The sequence below is a fragment of the Coffea arabica genome, chromosome 11c, assembly GCF_036785885.1.
Source record: "Coffea arabica cultivar ET-39 chromosome 11c, Coffea Arabica ET-39 HiFi, whole genome shotgun sequence".
NCBI classification, from domain to species: Eukaryota; Viridiplantae; Streptophyta; class Magnoliopsida; order Gentianales; family Rubiaceae; genus Coffea; species Coffea arabica.
This window is the reverse complement of record NC_092330.1, coordinates 31078088-31095841: the sequence shown is the minus strand read 5'-3', so window position 1 is coordinate 31095841 and position 17754 is coordinate 31078088. Positions and strand designations below refer to the sequence as shown.

General features: G+C 35.4%; 1 protein-coding gene and 1 pseudogene across 1 annotated transcript; one reads left to right on the top strand and one right to left on the bottom strand.

Moving 5' to 3' along the window:
- Window positions 1–1053: 1053 nt before the first annotated feature.
- On the bottom strand, window positions 1054–2720 carry LOC113716017 (UDP-glucose iridoid glucosyltransferase-like; annotated as a pseudogene).
- Window positions 2721–14303: 11583 nt separating this feature from the next.
- Window positions 14304–15670, top strand: LOC113715714 (protein SLOW GREEN 1, chloroplastic-like). The gene has a single exon (XM_027240005.2). It carries the CDS (start codon window positions 14414–14416, stop codon window positions 15437–15439), a length of 1026 nt encoding a protein of 341 aa, XP_027095806.1. The 5' UTR covers window positions 14304–14413; the 3' UTR covers window positions 15440–15670.
- Window positions 15671–17754: the final 2084 nt, after the last annotated feature.

Sequence of the window (17754 nt, the reverse complement as noted above, 5' to 3'; positions counted from 1 at the left end):
CGAGGAGTTCTATCATCTTTCCTCCGTATCTTCGAATAGCGCTTTGACCCGAAACTTCCTATTCTTAATCTTCAAGCACTTCAGGCACAGTAAACTAAACAATCTCCTTCTGTAATTTATTTGAATACTTAATAAAATAAAAGGGTGGCGTTTCTCCCTCGTGTACGAGGTTTTGCCATTAAAAAAAAAAAAAAAAAGGCTTGATGTAATTCCCCTATAGAGTAAAGGTTATATCAAGAATAGAACTTTAGAAAATGGTGATTGTGTATGATTTTGCAATGTGCCGACTAGCTAATTTTGACTTATCCCTTTTTAGAGTAGGAAAACTTTTATAATGCTTGGAAACAAATAACCATTTTTATTAAAAAAAAACTTCAAATACTTCAAAAAAAATTTGCTTGGATCCCATTCTTGAATATAAGCAAACCAAACAAATAGTTTTATAATGATACCCATTCTATTATCGAACCAAACATATGAGGGAGAATCATCAAACCCCAAACCTATTAGGTGGAATCATCAAAACCCATGCTTATAGTGGGGTTAATGATATTCATATTGATTGTGATTGAGGAATGTTTACCAAACGGCTGAGTAACTTCTGAGATACAAATTGCTAGTTCACTAGGACGAACAATTTCGGCTAAAAGAAGTGCATGACCCAATGATTGGTACACACGTTTTTTTTTTTTTTTTAACACTAAGAATGATCCAATTGTGAAACCATAAGCTCTCTCTCTCTCTCTCTCTCTCTCTCTCTCTCGGTTTTTGTTTTGTTCCTTTAGTGATTAGTGCTGAATAAGCTAAGAAACAAGAAATTATTACTTAGGCACAACAAACATGGGCTACTTTAATTTAGCCAATATGTGGATCCTGTACTGGTGTCGAATGAATAGAGAGACAATGGTTAAGTTAAAGATTCTATTTATGAATTCTTGGTACAAGTATAGCTACAAGCTTTGACAATGAATGCATAATGAAATCACCTTAATTTTCTCTTTGGAGGAAGTGATACAGTCACAATTTGACATATGCCCTTGATATGCCAATTTGTTAAAAATCTTCACCGGACACTTTCCTTTCTAAGGTGGCCTTGACATTCGTATGACATGGGAATGAGGAAATGAATGCTATTAAATCATTCAAGGAATTGTATGAAGAACCATCTTTCCGCGAAGAAGCTTGTACTTTCTGTTTCATGGCAAGCATTCTCTGCCTCGTTTCTTTTCCTTCATTCTCAACACCAGTCTTCTTACCTAGTTCGTCTTATCCCTCCGTGAGGTTGACGGGTTATTGCACGGAACGGAGTTTACCCAATACGCACTATCGGGTAGCGGCTGCGAGTTCCCCTTTCTAACAAAAAACTTATCGCAATAACAACTCTGTCCTTGGCATTCTCTAATTCCAGGCCTGCCTTCCATATATAACTCAGGTACCTTGAATGCTTTCCAGTGTTGAATTCCAACCACAGTGGCTGAAAAATCCTCCCACAGCAGAACGTGCCAGAACCTCCTTCTGAGGTGCCCATTTCACTATGCAACCTATTTATCCGACTACTTCTCTAAAGCCTTTGGGTAATTGCTCTATCCATTGTAAACCTTTAACTGAAGATGGCCTAACAACCCACAAGAATGGTTGGCCACTGTCGGCCAGTCCCCAAGCAGTCTCCTCTAGCTCTTTTTCATCTATGGTTGCTAAACTACCCAAGCTTGCATAAAGAACAGAATTGGGAGCTTGCCTATCCAGCCACATCATACAATTTCTGTCTTCTTTCATCAAACTGGTAGATAAGGTTGAAGTCATTTTGTGAATTGGACCTATTGGGAAAAACGGAACTTCGTGTAATTCTTGAAGCTGTGATAATGATAAATGTTCCAGATCCTCTGTTGTGTTCCAAATAACAGCCACAGAATTGCCTGTACTGATGTTATTAGCAAAATGTTCTAGTAGACCATCTGATATTTTAGAAGATACAAGTAGGGGTAAATCCTTAAACCTCAAATGATGGAGATTGGGCACTGGATCACGCCGCTGAGACCCTGTAATTGCGATGTGAAAAAGGTCAACATGAAGAACAATGTACTAGAGAATCTAACTTGATAATAAGTGCTCAAAAGTCATTTTGAGACGACTTTTAGTGCTAATAATCAGGATTTTCCAAAGGAATACAATCTAAAAGAAACGGAAAAAAGTTCATCTTTCAACACTGAGAAGTAGATGGATGAACATCATACCTGGCAAGGGAAAATGCCCTTCTGCTTGAAGTTGGAGAATAACATGATGAGAATGCACATAACTAGCGCTGACTGGGCGGAAAACCAGGCTTGGAAGGCTTAGATGATTGGCCACGGCATCACCACAATACATGATAAAATCATATATGATACAGGAGACCTGACCAAACACCTCAGGATCTTTCATTATCTAAAGCAAGTATACAACAAGAGGTCCTCTGCAATTGGTGTTCATAGCTTTTATTACAGGTACCATGTTGCCAAAAGACGTCATAGCCTGATAACCCGTCTGCTAAGGGCAGGAAAACGAATTCAGGATGATCCAATGGATTCAGAGAGTTGAAATCAGTGTGTGCTACTATGATTGAGAACCCATTTGAATGAAGAATCTTCCCAAGCTGAAGCATTGGTGTGGTGTCACGTGCCCCCCTGGAATGGAAATGGGATTAGCACTACGATGCGTTTCTGAGCACCTAATGTCACCATCTTCCGTCTCTGACCAGAATGTTCTCAATCCTGTACTTACAGCTGCTTGCTTCACTTCTGCACACTGAATTATATAGACATCTTTAAATCCCAGTTGTCTGGAGCAGAAGCAACATTTCATGTACATAACAACAGCTCGAGGAGCTTAAGTTTGACTTCAGAAACTTCCATGCATGGAAGGTTTCATTTGTGTTTATGTGGAGACAAATGTCACCTAAACTTTCGAAGTATACTGTAAGTCAATAATGGAATTTGGTGACTAATTCAGCACTAAGAGATGAAGGCAAACATTTGTTGACTTATGAATTGATCATTTCTGTCTTCTTTTTGGGCAATAATGAGAAATGTATCAAGCCTTGTGCCATTGGGGCATCCTTGATTTTTGGGCTAAAAATATACTAATATCATTTGCGCTGTGCAATTGCCAAAGCAAATTATATATCTCGCCAGAGCAGCTTTTGAGTTTTGGCAGGGGCAAAATACCCTAATATTTGCTGTCCTGTTCAAGCCCACTGAATTTCAGACAAAAATGTGGGCCCTACATGTGGGATCCACGTATGAGGCCCACATGTTTGTCGCACGGTTGCACCTAAGATCATAACAGAAAATGGATAAATTATATATAACTCCACTGCGGTTTCGTTTATTGTCACATGACCTCCCCTAACGTTTTAAAATATTCACTTCATTTCCTTATGATTTTATGTAAAGTTGAAATTTTATGAAAAATAGCTTGTGTAACATTGTTAATTGAAATACCAATAATGTCCTTATTTAAATATTAAATCAATCGACGGCTTAACTACCATATACAAAAGTATAAAGGGATTACGTGAATAAATGCAAAAATCATAGGGAGTAAAGTGAATATTTATACAAATCATAAGGAATTATATAGAAATTAAAATTTAATCACACGCACTTTTAAAGCGCATTTGGTATAAACGCTGTAACTTATTGTACATTCTATCCATTTTTCACTTTACATAAAATTATAAGAAAGTTATGTGATTTATTTTGAAACCTGAGAAGGTTCATCTGGCATTATATAAAATTACAGGAGGGTTAAAAGTAATTTATCCAAAAAAACCAAAACAAAAACAAAAATGGTTCCCGCATGATAGTAGCCGAGTGATTTTTTCAAGTTCTTTATTCTTAAGTTCTCAATACCTTTCATTTGTAATCATGTATTGTAGTCGAGAGAAGAACCTGCGTCACAACTAGAGGTGTCAACAGGGGTGATTTGCACAGGTTTGGGTTGGTTAAAATGAGTAATAGGTACAAGTGAGTCTAACTATTTATACCCATTTAATTAGAATAATATAAATGGTAAGTCCAAAAATGAATTGGATAACCTTAATACCCATTTATAACTCATTTATTTTAACTTTTTGTAAACTTATTTAAATTCATTTTTGCAAACTGAGTTATCAATTTATACCACTCTTTGCACCCATCATTAGTTTTAAATATTTACTTCTAATGTTCAATAAGTTTAATTACCAATTTTTTTCCATCCATGCTCTATGTCGCAAAATTATATACTATTTAACAATTGAACAATAAGAATATAAAATTTTGAACTAAATACTATAAAAGTTAACATAAAAACTTAATTCAAAAATTTTGAACCCCTAGTATTTTTTTCGTGTGTAAATTTAAAATTTTATTTTGAAAAGGTACGAAAAGAGGCTAAAACTTATTATAAATTGGTAATGCTGAAAAATAAGTAAGTTAAAAAACTAAGATAAAATAAAATGATAAGATAAAACCAACAAATAATAATAATAATGAAATAAAAGTAGTTAACATCATGACAAAATAAAAAATCGGAAAAAAAAATGGATGGGGAAAGAAAGGAGAATTGGGGGAAGACAATTTTAAATGGATTAATTGGCTTTGATGGGTTAAATGAGTATTATTGGATAACTCATTTATACCCATATGCAAAAATTTAAGATACCCATACATATCTATTCATTGGTGGATATGAATAAAGTTAGATAAATGGATTTGTTTGCCACCTATAATCACAATTATCATATGATTAAATTTCATGGGTAGGGTATTAAAAACTTTCTCAACAATTGTTTTGATAGAGAGGTGCTACTGATTAAGTGCCATCTCGTTTTAATATCTGACAAACGAGAAAAATAAGATTCAATAGATTCGAGCTTCTCCACTGTTACAAATTCAAATTTCCTCTTCAACATAATCATGTTATTTTACTGGACCTAACGGTCCCATTGTATGTCTTTTCTAAAATATTCCAAACCTCTTTTGCCGTATCAACTGTAGCAATTTTTTCAAAAACTGACATATCATTCGCTTGATGAATCTGCAACAATGCCAAACTGTTTTTCATCTTTTCATCGTCTCTAACATCCCAAGCAAGTGTTGTTTCAATATATCGATGTAACTCACATGCGTTGCTAAAAATTAAACTCTACCATCAGTTTCAGTTTTTGGACAGAGCAAATAATATTAGAATTAGGATTTACCATACTTTAATCTACCGTTGCTCTAACACCGCTCTAATTGACTCAAATCAACAATAATATAAACCCACACGAAATACTCAAGAAATCAATTCAAAAGGGAAAGGAAAATTTTCTTCCATTCACAATACCTGGCTGCGGGACTTTACAACAGATACTTCAAGCGACTCCCAAGCTGACAAAACTTATGCCCTACTAATTTTACATGAAATTGGAGGCTACTAAGGGTCCGTTTGTTTCGGGTGAAAATGTTTTCTAGGAAAATATTTTCCTAATTTTCCATGTTTGGTTGCACAAAAGTTACTGAAAATATTTTACTTAGGAAAATATTTTCACTCATCTTATGGAAAACAACTTTCCTTCCAAACTTACTGAAGTTGTTTTCCGAAATGCATGCATCCCCCCTGTAGTATGTTCCAAATTTACTGAAAACATCTTGTAGTATTTTTTTTTTTAGTGTAAGCAGGAGAACTTGAACCCAAGACCTCTTATTTACACTCTCTCCCCCTGTACCACCCAACCCAACCCTCCCACCTAGTATGTTCAAAATAAAAAAAAGACCACATCCTGCTCATCCTATGCTAGTAATTAATTATGTATAATAGGGACATTCTTTTCTAGAGAAACTTTCAGCAGTGAGAGTGCAAGATATGTGTCACAATAAACATTACATGTGATTGATATTTAACACTGAATGGCCAACAATTTGTTTATTGCTTAAGGAGATATTTTTTATTCATATATATTCTCCAAGATTTTTTTAAAGTTAAACAATGAGATAATTTTTTTTATTTTGCATGAGAGGAAGTATGTGGTTATAATGTGTAGAAAGTAAAGATAGAGATAAAAGTGAAAATATTTTAAAAGTTAAACAAACACCAGAAAAATGAAGTAAGAAAATATTTTCAATAGGTTAACCAAACACCTGAAAATGATGAAAGGAAAATGATTTTCCCGGAAAATTACTTCCACGAAAAATATTTTCCCAAGGAAAATATTTTACTTCCAACCAAACGGACCCTAAATAAACAAGCCCTATTTGGCTCTTACCCAAAATGACTAATACTATTACATATGGGAATTAAATTCCACGTGGCCCTCATCATACTAACTAAACAAATAATAACTTAAGTTTGGTTTATATTTCCTACAAGTATTACCATAGACGCTATAACATACTTAGTAATTGAAATACTTACAAATTCTCGTATTGCTTTCTAACCATGATATTTATATAAGGTCAAGTGTTTAAACAATAGGAGGTGAATAGGAATAAGGAAAGAAAACACCCTGAGAGGTTAAGCACGGAGTTTAGTCATATTGTAACTTCCAAAATCACACGTTTGCAACTTTGTTATTTTCCTAAAGCTTATTAACAGAAACAATTGGTTGTGCTGGCTCATACTTTGCTGCAATATCATGGGCATTGTAATGGTTATTTTGTCTTTTCAAATGAACTCTCTGGTACCAGGTCTTGAATTGCTATTGCAATATGGCCCGCCGTGGTTAGAATATATGTTTTTATGAGCTTAGAATATAGCAACTTGGCCGTGCATGTTTGGAAAGGCATTTTTCTCAAAAAAATTTCGACGATTTTTCTAATTATCTTTTTACCTCACATGTATCTAATAGTTACAGTACATTTTTCTATAAAAACTCCTAAAAATAGCAATCCAAACAATGAGATAATGGATTGACTTCAGTCTGTCTGAAGATTCGGTGAGGATTTATCCATTGATTGCCCTCTAACCTTCTTTTGTATTGTCTAAGCATATCTAGATTAGCAAGAATATAGAAGACAATAAATAATAAAATCACTCTCATACTCAAGTACCATGAAAATTTTATATCCAAAGGTATCTTAGACCACAGCCTGAATTTTACATCATTCTCTTGTTTCTTTTCCCCTCGAGTGGCTTCTGAATTTTATTTTTATTTTTATTTTTATTTTTTGGGTCAGAGATAAACTCTTTAGATGTCTTCACTTGAAATATTGTAAATGCCTGGAACACCCAAAAAAAAAAAAAAAAAAAAAAGGGTTTGACTTGAGGAAGAAGTATTTTGTCGAGACAAAAATTGTTTTGTGATTGATTTGATGTCAAGGATTTAATATCTTTTTTTTTTAATTGAGAGATTTTAAATCATGACTTCTTACTTATAATTCCTCTCACCCTACTATATAAACCAATGCTCCCTACCAATGATCTGATATTTGAATTTTGTCTTTCTTGTACGTAAAGCTATAATAAGGTATCTAGTGTAAACTTATTCCGTTTGTTCTCCCATAAAACAATCTTCATTTTTTGAGTTCAATATTGTTAAGTAATTGGTGACAAAAATTATAAAGTTAAAAAGGGGATATTTTCTAGCTCTAAAAATTTTAAAAGCAAAAACAAAATTACTTCTAACAATTTCAAAAGAAACAAAAAAATGGATTATCAAAAGTTTTTTATTTCTTAAACAAATAATAGAAGAACTTCTCAATTCAATCTAATTATAGATTTGGAGAAGCATATCAATCAAATGAAACTAGAAATCCCCCTACCCTCTTCTTATTTCTTAAGTTCCACCCTTTCTCTACTGAAAAAAAAAAATTTAAAAATAAAATTAAAATTGAAAATGTTTAGATAATCAGCCATCGAATATCCATGAATCCATTATCAAAATTCACTCTCCGAAGTGGATTAATTCTTCACTGACAAAAAGAAAAAAAAAATAAAAGAAGGATGTGACTCATAGAACAAGTAATTAGAAATTAAATAAAAAGAATTACAAAGGCGAAAAAATAACCTCAACACGAAGAATATACAAATAAAGGAACATGAGAAGAAGTCTTTCGTCTTGTGTTTCTCTAAAGTTACGGATGGTGAGATTTCCAGAGCAATAATTTTACCTTCAGACTACTTTTGGTTTAAATAACCATACTGCCCTATATGAAGCCAACATTTAAGTAATATTTTCAACTAATTTCTACCGTGTCTTTGACTCTTTGCTTGCTTTCTCTTCTCCCGTGCCCCACACCACGCACTAGTTGCCAGACTCCCCAGCTCCGCGACCTTTTCGTCCTGGCTTCTTTCTCTCTTCTTTAATTTTTCAACTTCTTCTACAATTAACACGTAAAATAAAAAAAAAGAACAAAAATCTTTCATTTTTATACTCCCAAACTTGCCACAAACAAGCCCAATTCATAATCAAATAAAATCTGAATCATTAAATTAAAATCTTATTAAAACTTAGAACACCTCAATTCCACCAAAAAACAGAGTACAAATCATAGATGAGACTTTTCAGATCCACCACTAATTTTTTTACAATAAAATTTAGCAAGTGAGTTTTTTTGGTGTTTGTCTAAAATTTTACTGTAATTTACTGTAAAAGTTTTTAAAAAAAAATTTTAAAGTGTGTTTTTTTTTTTTATATTTTGAAGTGTATAGTTTAAAAACTTTAAAAATTTTTTTGAGATTATTAAAATTTTTAAAAAATTTGTAGTAAACAAACTTGGCAAAAAACTCGTCTACCAAACAAGGCCAATACACGGCAATCTCATTATAGAATGGGTAAGTTACTGGGCTGATGGAGAAGATTTAAAAAAAATAAATAAATAAAAAAAAAAACCGCCATTGACGCAGACCTCAACTCCACCACTGTAACACCAGCCAACAGTGCAACCACCTATCCAACCCTGCCTAATTTTGTTCTACCGAAGGACTTCACATCAACTCATTTCAATCTGCTTTATCCAGAGCTCTCTGAGTCCGCCTCTGATGATTCCTCATCCTATCTAATTAAAGCCTCTTACAATGATGAGATGAACTTCATGCAAAACTTATTTGGGAGCAATAATCTCAATGCCTCCTCGTTCAGTGAGAACAATAAAGGAAAGGCTCCTCTAGACATTGAGATTGATCGAAAGAACAAGTGTTCTACTACATTTAATCCTTTTGGATATAGCAGCTTTAGTGGTAATAATCAGTGTTTTGGTGGGAATCGGGATTATGGGCTTTTTCCATTGCCGACCAAATCCTATTTAGGTGGTCTCATGAAAATAATCAGTCAGCTGGTATGTACTTGGACCTCTATCTCTCTCATATATTAGATGGAGGCAATGCCTTAACTACTCCTCTTGACCCAAGCAACATGAAAACTTCGAGACAGTGATGATAAATCAAGCCAGTCCTTCATTTAGAAAGGAGGTGGACTTGATGGAGATGGTCCCGGATTCAGAATTTAGTGGCAAAAATGCTATTAGTAACTTTGTGCTCTAACATTTGTTTAGTGAAAATGACACTTAAATTTTAGTCCTTGTTTGGATTGCAGTTTTCCGTCGGAAAATTACGTTGTTTTTCGTGATCACATTTCCCTATTACCTTTTTCTCTCACTGATGATTCCTCATCCTATCTAATTCAAGACTCTTACAATGATGAGACGAACTTCATGCAAAACTTATTTGGGAGCAATAATCTCAATGCCTCCTCGTTCAGTGAGAACAATAAAGGAAAGGCTCCTCTAGACATTGAGATTGATCGAAAGAACAAGTGTTCTACTACATTTAATCCTTTTGGATATAGCAGCTTTAGTGGTAATAATCAGTGTTTTGGTGGGAATCGGGATTATGGGCTTTTTCCATTGCCGACCAAATCCTATTTAGGTGGTCTCATGAAAATAATCAGTCAGCTGGTATGTACTTGGACCTCTATCTCTCTCATATATTAGATGGAGGCAATGCCTTAACTACTCCTCTTGACCCAAGCAACATGAAAACTTCGAGACAGTGATGATAAATCAAGCCAGTCCTTCATTTAGAAAGGAGGTGGACTTGATGGAGATGGTCCCGGATTCAGAATTTAGTGGCAAGAATGCTATTAGTAACTTTGTGCTCTAACATTTGTTTAGTGAAAATGACACTTAAATTTTAGTCCTTGTTTGGATTGCAGTTTTCCGTCGGAAAATTACGTTGTTTTTCGTGATCACATTTCCCTATTACCTTTTTCTCTCACTGATGATTCCTCATCCTATCTAATTCAAGACTCTTACAATGATGAGACGAACTTCATGCAAAACTTATTTGGGAGCAATAATCTCAATGCCTCCTCGTTCAGTGAGAACAATAAAGGAAAGGCTCCTCTAGACATTGAGATTGATCGAAAGAACAAGTGTTCTACTACATTTAATCCTTTTGGATATAGCAGCTTTAGTGGTAATAATCAGTGTTTTGGTGGGAATCGGGATTATGGGCTTTTTCCATTGCCGACCAAATCCTATTTAGGTGATCTCATGAAAATAATCAGTCAGCTGGTATGTACTTGGACCTCTATCTCTCTCATATATTAGATGGAGGCAATGCCTTAACTACTCCTCTTGACCCAAGCAACATGAAAACTTCGAGACAGTGATGATAAATCAAGCCAGTCCTTCATTTAGAAAGGAGGTGGACTTGATGGAGATGGTCCCGGATTCAGAATTTAGTGGCAAAAATGCTATTAGTAACTTTGTGCTCTAACATTTGTTTAGTGAAAATGACACTTAAATTTTAGTCCTTGTTTGGATTGCAGTTTTCCGTCGGAAAATTACGTTGTTTTTCGTGATCACATTTCCCTATTACCTTTTTCTCTCACTGATGATTCCTCATCCTATCTAATTCAAGACTCTTACAATGATGAGACGAACTTCATGCAAAACTTATTTGGGAGCAATAATCTCAATGCCTCCTCGTTCAGTGAGAACAATAAAGGAAAGGCTCCTCTAGACATTGAGATTGATCGAAAGAACAAGTGTTCTACTACATTTAATCCTTTTGGATATAGCAGCTTTAGTGGTAATAATCAGTGTTTTGGTGGGAATCGGGATTATGGGCTTTTTCCATTGCCGACCAAATCCTATTTAGGTGGTCTCATGAAAATAATCAGTCAGCTGGTATGTACTTGGACCTCTATCTCTCTCATATATTAGATGGAGGCAATGCCTTAACTACTCCTCTTGACCCAAGCAACATGAAAACTTCGAGACAGTGATGATAAATCAAGCCAGTCCTTCATTTAGAAAGGAGGTGGACTTGATGGAGATGGTCCCGGATTCAGAATTTAGTGGCAAGAATGCTATTAGTAACTTTGTGCTCTAACATTTGTTTAGTGAAAATGACACTTAAATTTTAGTCCTTGTTTGGATTGCAGTTTTCCGTCGGAAAATTACGTTGTTTTTCGTGATCACATTTCCCTATTACCTTTTTCTCTCACTGATGATTCCTCATCCTATCTAATTCAAGACTCTTACAATGATGAGACGAACTTCATGCAAAACTTATTTGGGAGCAATAATCTCAATGCCTCCTCGTTCAGTGAGAACAATAAAGGAAAGGCTCCTCTAGACATTGAGATTGATCGAAAGAACAAGTGTTCTACTACATTTAATCCTTTTGGATATAGCAGCTTTAGTGGTAATAATCAGTGTTTTGGTGGGAATCGGGATTATGGGCTTTTTCCATTGCCGACCAAATCCTATTTAGGTGATCTCATGAAAATAATCAGTCAGCTGGTATGTACTTGGACCTCTATCTCTCTCATATATTAGATGGAGGCAATGCCTTAACTACTCCTCTTGACCCAAGCAACATGAAAACTTCGAGACAGTGATGATAAATCAAGCCAGTCCTTCATTTAGAAAGGAGGTGGACTTGATGGAGATGGTCCCGGATTCAGAATTTAGTGGCAAAAATGCTATTAGTAACTTTGTGCTCTAACATTTGTTTAGTGAAAATGACACTTAAATTTTAGTCCTTGTTTGGATTGCAGTTTTCCGTCGGAAAATTACGTTGTTTTTCGTGATCACATTTCCCTATTACCTTTTTCTCTCACTGATGATTCCTCATCCTATCTAATTCAAGACTCTTACAATGATGAGACGAACTTCATGCAAAACTTATTTGGGAGCAATAATCTCAATGCCTCCTCGTTCAGTGAGAACAATAAAGGAAAGGCTCCTCTAGACATTGAGATTGATCGAAAGAACAAGTGTTCTACTACATTTAATCCTTTTGGATATAGCAGCTTTAGTGGTAATAATCAGTGTTTTGGTGGGAATCGGGATTATGGGCTTTTTCCATTGCCGACCAAATCCTATTTAGGTGGTCTCATGAAAATAATCAGTCAGCTGGTATGTACTTGGACCTCTATCTCTCTCATATATTAGATGGAGGCAATGCCTTAACTACTCCTCTTGACCCAAGCAACATGAAAACTTCGAGACAGTGATGATAAATCAAGCCAGTCCTTCATTTAGAAAGGAGGTGGACTTGATGGAGATGGTCCCGGATTCAGAATTTAGTGGCAAGAATGCTATTAGTAACTTTGTGCTCTAACATTTGTTTAGTGAAAATGACACTTAAATTTTAGTCCTTGTTTGGATTGCAGTTTTCCGTCGGAAAATTACGTTGTTTTTCGTGATCACATTTCCCTATTACCTTTTTCTCTCACTGATGATTCCTCATCCTATCTAATTCAAGACTCTTACAATGATGAGACGAACTTCATGCAAAACTTATTTGGGAGCAATAATCTCAATGCCTCCTCGTTCAGTGAGAACAATAAAGGAAAGGCTCCTCTAGACATTGAGATTGATCGAAAGAACAAGTGTTCTACTACATTTAATCCTTTTGGATATAGCAGCTTTAGTGGTAATAATCAGTGTTTTGGTGGGAATTGGGATTATGGGCTTTTTCCATTGCCGACCAAATCCTATTTAGGTGGTCTCATGAAAATAATCAGTCAGCTGGTATGTACTTGGACCTCTATCTCTCTCGTACTCCCTCCATCCCACTTTGATAGTTCTGTTTCTTTTTTCACACATTTTAAGAAAAAGTAGTTAATTTTATTGGAAAAGTAAATTTAGATTGCTATTTTTCTAAAATACCCTCACATTAAATATGGTATAACTTTATGGAAAATTGAATTGATGGTCAAAAAGGAATCAACTCTCATTAAATGAGGTAGGTTTATAGTAACAACTACTTACATTGAATAAGGGTATTTTAGAAAAATTAAAATACAACTACATTCTTCAATGGGAAAGTGGACTACAATTTGGGACAGATAAAAAAGGAATACAGGACTATCAAAGTGGGACGGAGAGAGTATATTAGATGGAGGCAATGCCTTAACTACTCTTCTTGACCCAAGCAACATGAAAACTTCGAGACAGTGATGATAAATCAAGCCAGTCCTTCATTTAGAAAGGAGGTGGACTTGATGGAGATGGTCCTGGATTTAGAATTTAGTGGCAAGAATGCTATTACTAACTTTGTGCTCTAACATTTGTTTAGTGAAACCGACGCTTAAATTTTAGGCCTTGTTTGGATTGCAGTTTTTCGTCGGAAAATTACGTTGTTTTTCGTGATCACATTTTTTTATTATCTTTTTCCTTTCACATACATCAAATCGCTACAGTAATTTTTTCATGAAAAATAATGAAAAATGCAATCCATTAAAGGACTTTTGGAGTTTTACAAGCTTTTAAATATTAATGTGGAACCAAAACTTGAGCACCTTAAGCTTAGTTCCAGCTTTGGCTAGGATTGGCATATTCTGGACAATTTGCTCAAAACTAGTCAAAAAAGTATGTTTATTGATGATTATGTTTTATTATATGAACGATTTTCTTGTTTTAGTGTTTTTGCTCTTTAGGTATTAGTTTTCGGTCCTCAATTGCATGCATATGATCTTTTTATTGAATCAGTGTTTCATCCTTACAATGTCCTTTTTCACATTATGTTCACTTCTGCCTTAGAAATGTGTATATTTTTTAATGAAGTAAAAAGTCAATTACGTTTTATTACTTTTACTATGATTTCCTTAAATAAGATTTTCACAAATACTATTCCGAAAAGACATTGAAAGGATTTCAATTCCACGTTTTTCACATGGATGAACATTTAGTTAATATATTTCATGTTTTCAACCAAATTAAAAAAAAAAAAAACAAATTTTAACATTTGAGCAAATCATTCAAAGTCCGGCCTGATCAGCAGAGCTGAAGTCCGGTCAGACCGTCAATGCCAAAACCGGTCATTGATTCCTCATTCCTCATTTAAAAACTCCAGCTTCTTACCAAACCCTTTACCTCTTCCTTTCCAGTTTCACTCTGCAAAACCTCTAAAACCTTTCCCCCAAAATCACAGAGGAAAAAAAATATTTTTTTCATCAATGGATTCAACTTTGATCATGGCATCATCATCACCATCTTCCTTCCTTCACCATAATCTAACCTCAAAGTTGTATCAACCCGTTTTCAATTTCAAACACTCTTCTTTTAGGCCTCTGAACAGTAGAAACTTCACCATTATCAAAGCTTCTTCAGATTGTAGTTCAAGTTCAAATCCTAGTTCTAATCCCTCCAATCCAGATCCTTTAATTTCCAGTCTGAAAACGACCACTGCAGCCATAGTTTTTGCCGCCGCAGTTTTTGGAAAGTTCCACCAGTTGCCGGCCAGGGCCAGCCCTCCATCACCACCACCAACTCTTGAAAAACAAGAGGAGATATTGGAAGAAGAAACCCATAAGGGAAGATTTGAAGAAGATCAAGAAAATTCCCCGTTGACCCAGTTTTTGGAATCCAATTCTGAGGCTGTTGAGGCCTTGAAAAGCTTGCTCCAGCAGAAACTCGAGGTGGGCGAGGATGAGGAGGGGTTGAAGATATTGAGGAAGTTAAGCTCAGCACAGCCGGAGAATACAGAGTGGAAGTTTTTGATGGCTAGGCTGTTGAATGAAATGGGGAAAACTCAAGAATCAAGAGAGGTTTTTGAAGAGATTTTAGTGAGAAACCCATTGTTGTTTGAGGCATTGTTTGAAAATGCGTTGTTGATGGACAGGTGTGGAGAAGGGGCCGCGGTTTTGAGGAGATTAGAGGAGGCATTGAAGATAGCTGAGGAGGAGAAGAAGGTGAAAGAGGCTAGAGATGTGAGGTTTATAATGGCACAAGTACAGTTCTTGCAGAAGAATGTGGAGGAAGCATTACAGAGCTACGAGGAGCTTGAGAAGGAGGACCCTACAGATTTTAGGCCTTACTTTTGTAAAGGGATGATTTATAGTTTGCTGGATAGGAATAAAGAAGCTAGAGAACAATTTGCCAAGTATCGCGAGCTTTCACCTAAGAAATTCGAGGTTGAAGGCTACTTGAGGACTCCATTATCAAGGATGAAGCTTTTTGGAACTGATGAGAACGAGAATTGAGTTTTTGGCTTCTGATTCAGAGTTTTGATGGATTGGTTGTATGTTCTGTTCTCTGCCAACTTGGAGGCCAGAAACTCATCGGGCAGCGTGAGTTTTTTTTTTTGAAGTTCATGACGAAATTTAGCGAATTTGGTCGCTTAACTGTAAGCTAGAGATGCTTTTGATGAGATGAATAATGGATACAGTCTTTGTAGTTTATATGAAATAAGTAACATAAGAATCAGTTCTTTACTTTGATTTGCTGTCCATCCTATTGTGCTTAGAATTGATGATTAGATCAACACAGCTGACAGAATTGACCTCGATGACTTGCTTCCTGCTTTGTGTCATCTATTGATTTCTCATGTTTTGTTAAAATTGGTATGCTGCGGCCTAATTAGTTCAGACCCGTGGTCTCAGTTGAGAAATTGAAAGTTTGTACATTTGGTGGATAATTTAGATTCAGAATTGCTTCCTGCTCTGTCTCATCTATTGATTTGTCATGCTTTGTTAAAGTTGATATGCTGGGGTCTAATTAGTTCAGACCCGTGGTCTCAATTGAGTAATTGGAAGTTGTACATTTGGTGAATAATTTAGATTCTAAGTATTCAAAGCAAGCACTACATTCTGTGCAAAAGTTTACATTTTTAGAGATGATCCCGCTTTTCTATCTCTGTTGGTTTTAGTGAAAATTGATCCTGCAAAGGGTTCTAAGAAACATTAGATCCAATCTGCTTACTCATTTAATCGTTTATAAGTGACATTACAATTTGCCTTGTATATTTTCCAGAAATTTCTGCTTTCCCAACCATAAATGAAAGGAAAAAATGTCATCAAATGAAACTTTCCAAAATGCAAAAAAGGGGTTCAGTAACAATTGAAGTTGAGGATGCTAGACAAATAAATCAACTGTGCAGTCTACTTCATGTAACATTACTTTTGTTTCTCGTGAAGAAGACTGGTAAAGCAAAACTAAAAAGAATAAAAAAGAATAGGAAAAGGACATATGTCGTATCAGGACTGGTTTATGGAAATTACGGTTATTCTGTTTCTTGTTTTGAAGGAACTCAAACTTCAGTTTGTTGACTCCAAGCAAGCAAATTTTATTTATGTTTTCCCTTCTCACTTGCTTTAGTTGTTTTCTTGCCTTTCTACTACAATATCATGAGTCATTGGTCATTAATTCCCGGTATTGCAGTCATGAGTACACACTGGTGATGCACTCCATGCTGGTACCATGGATATAGATCAGAAATTAAGATGAACTCAAAAATATTGAGGTTTTTTTCAATTGGAAATTGAAACTCTTTAATTAATTCTTTTTAGTGGTTATGCTATAGCTAAAATCATTTGGACAAAAGTGTATGAATTTGTGTTGATACTTTATAACCTAGGCCTAGATTGAACAGTAATTGTTTTACCAGTGCGTGAATGTATTTGGCTCTCCTTGTCTGTGATGGGTGGCTATGGCCTGCTGCAATATCTGCTGCTGCATAAGGTAATCACTGACAGGTAAAGCGTAATAGAGTCAGAGAGCTGGTGCTTGCCAGGGTTAAAGAGGCTGTTGGAATGAGTCTTGGATTTTCTTTGTTTCTTTTGAGATGTTGAGTCCAGTTGGGGAGTGGGTTCGAGGTGGTTGAAGATCTGAAACAACTTGACTCTCTTAAGAAGTGTCAGTCATTTGCAATTACTATTGGAAGTGAAAACTATGAACAATTACATAGTTTCTCTTATATGCATAAACAGCATCCTGAACCTTGATAACAGTACATTAATTTTTGTAAAGTGAATGATGATGGATGTAGCTTTTCCAGAGACGAATTTCTCAACAGATTCATTAATTGTAATTCTCAAAACTCCTGCTGTCCCTGATTGAATCTGACTTTCTTCTCCTCTCTCAAGTTTTCAGTTTGGTCATGAATTTTGACAAGCAGTGCATACGTGAGTGCTGCTTACACATGACACTGATAAAAGTTGATTGGTACTCTTATTTATCATGATTAGAGATGCAAGTTGTTTTTACTACAGTTCATCCTGTGCTAGCAACGTGCAGTTAAGTGAATTGACCAAACTTGGCAAATGCGCTGCATTTCATAGATTGGTGTTCATCCTAATGACCTTTCAACTCCTGATCTTACCATCTGTTATTGTTCTGTGCAAGGTTTGGTCTCTATTATTTTCAATTTGTATTAAAGAGAGGGCCTTGTTTCTGTGGTCCATCAGCATCAAAATGGAACGGCTAGCTCAGACAAGCAAAACTTCCAGGTATTGATGCACTGCGATATGCAGCTTCAGAATTTCACTGTAGGTGTAGCTGCTAACCTACGGATCAGTTA

What these genes read in the sequence shown, in the direction of transcription:
- LOC113715714 (XM_027240005.2), top strand. Translation starts at nt 14,414, where the DNA reads ATGGATTCAACTTTGATCATGGCATCATCATCACCATCTTCCTTCCTT.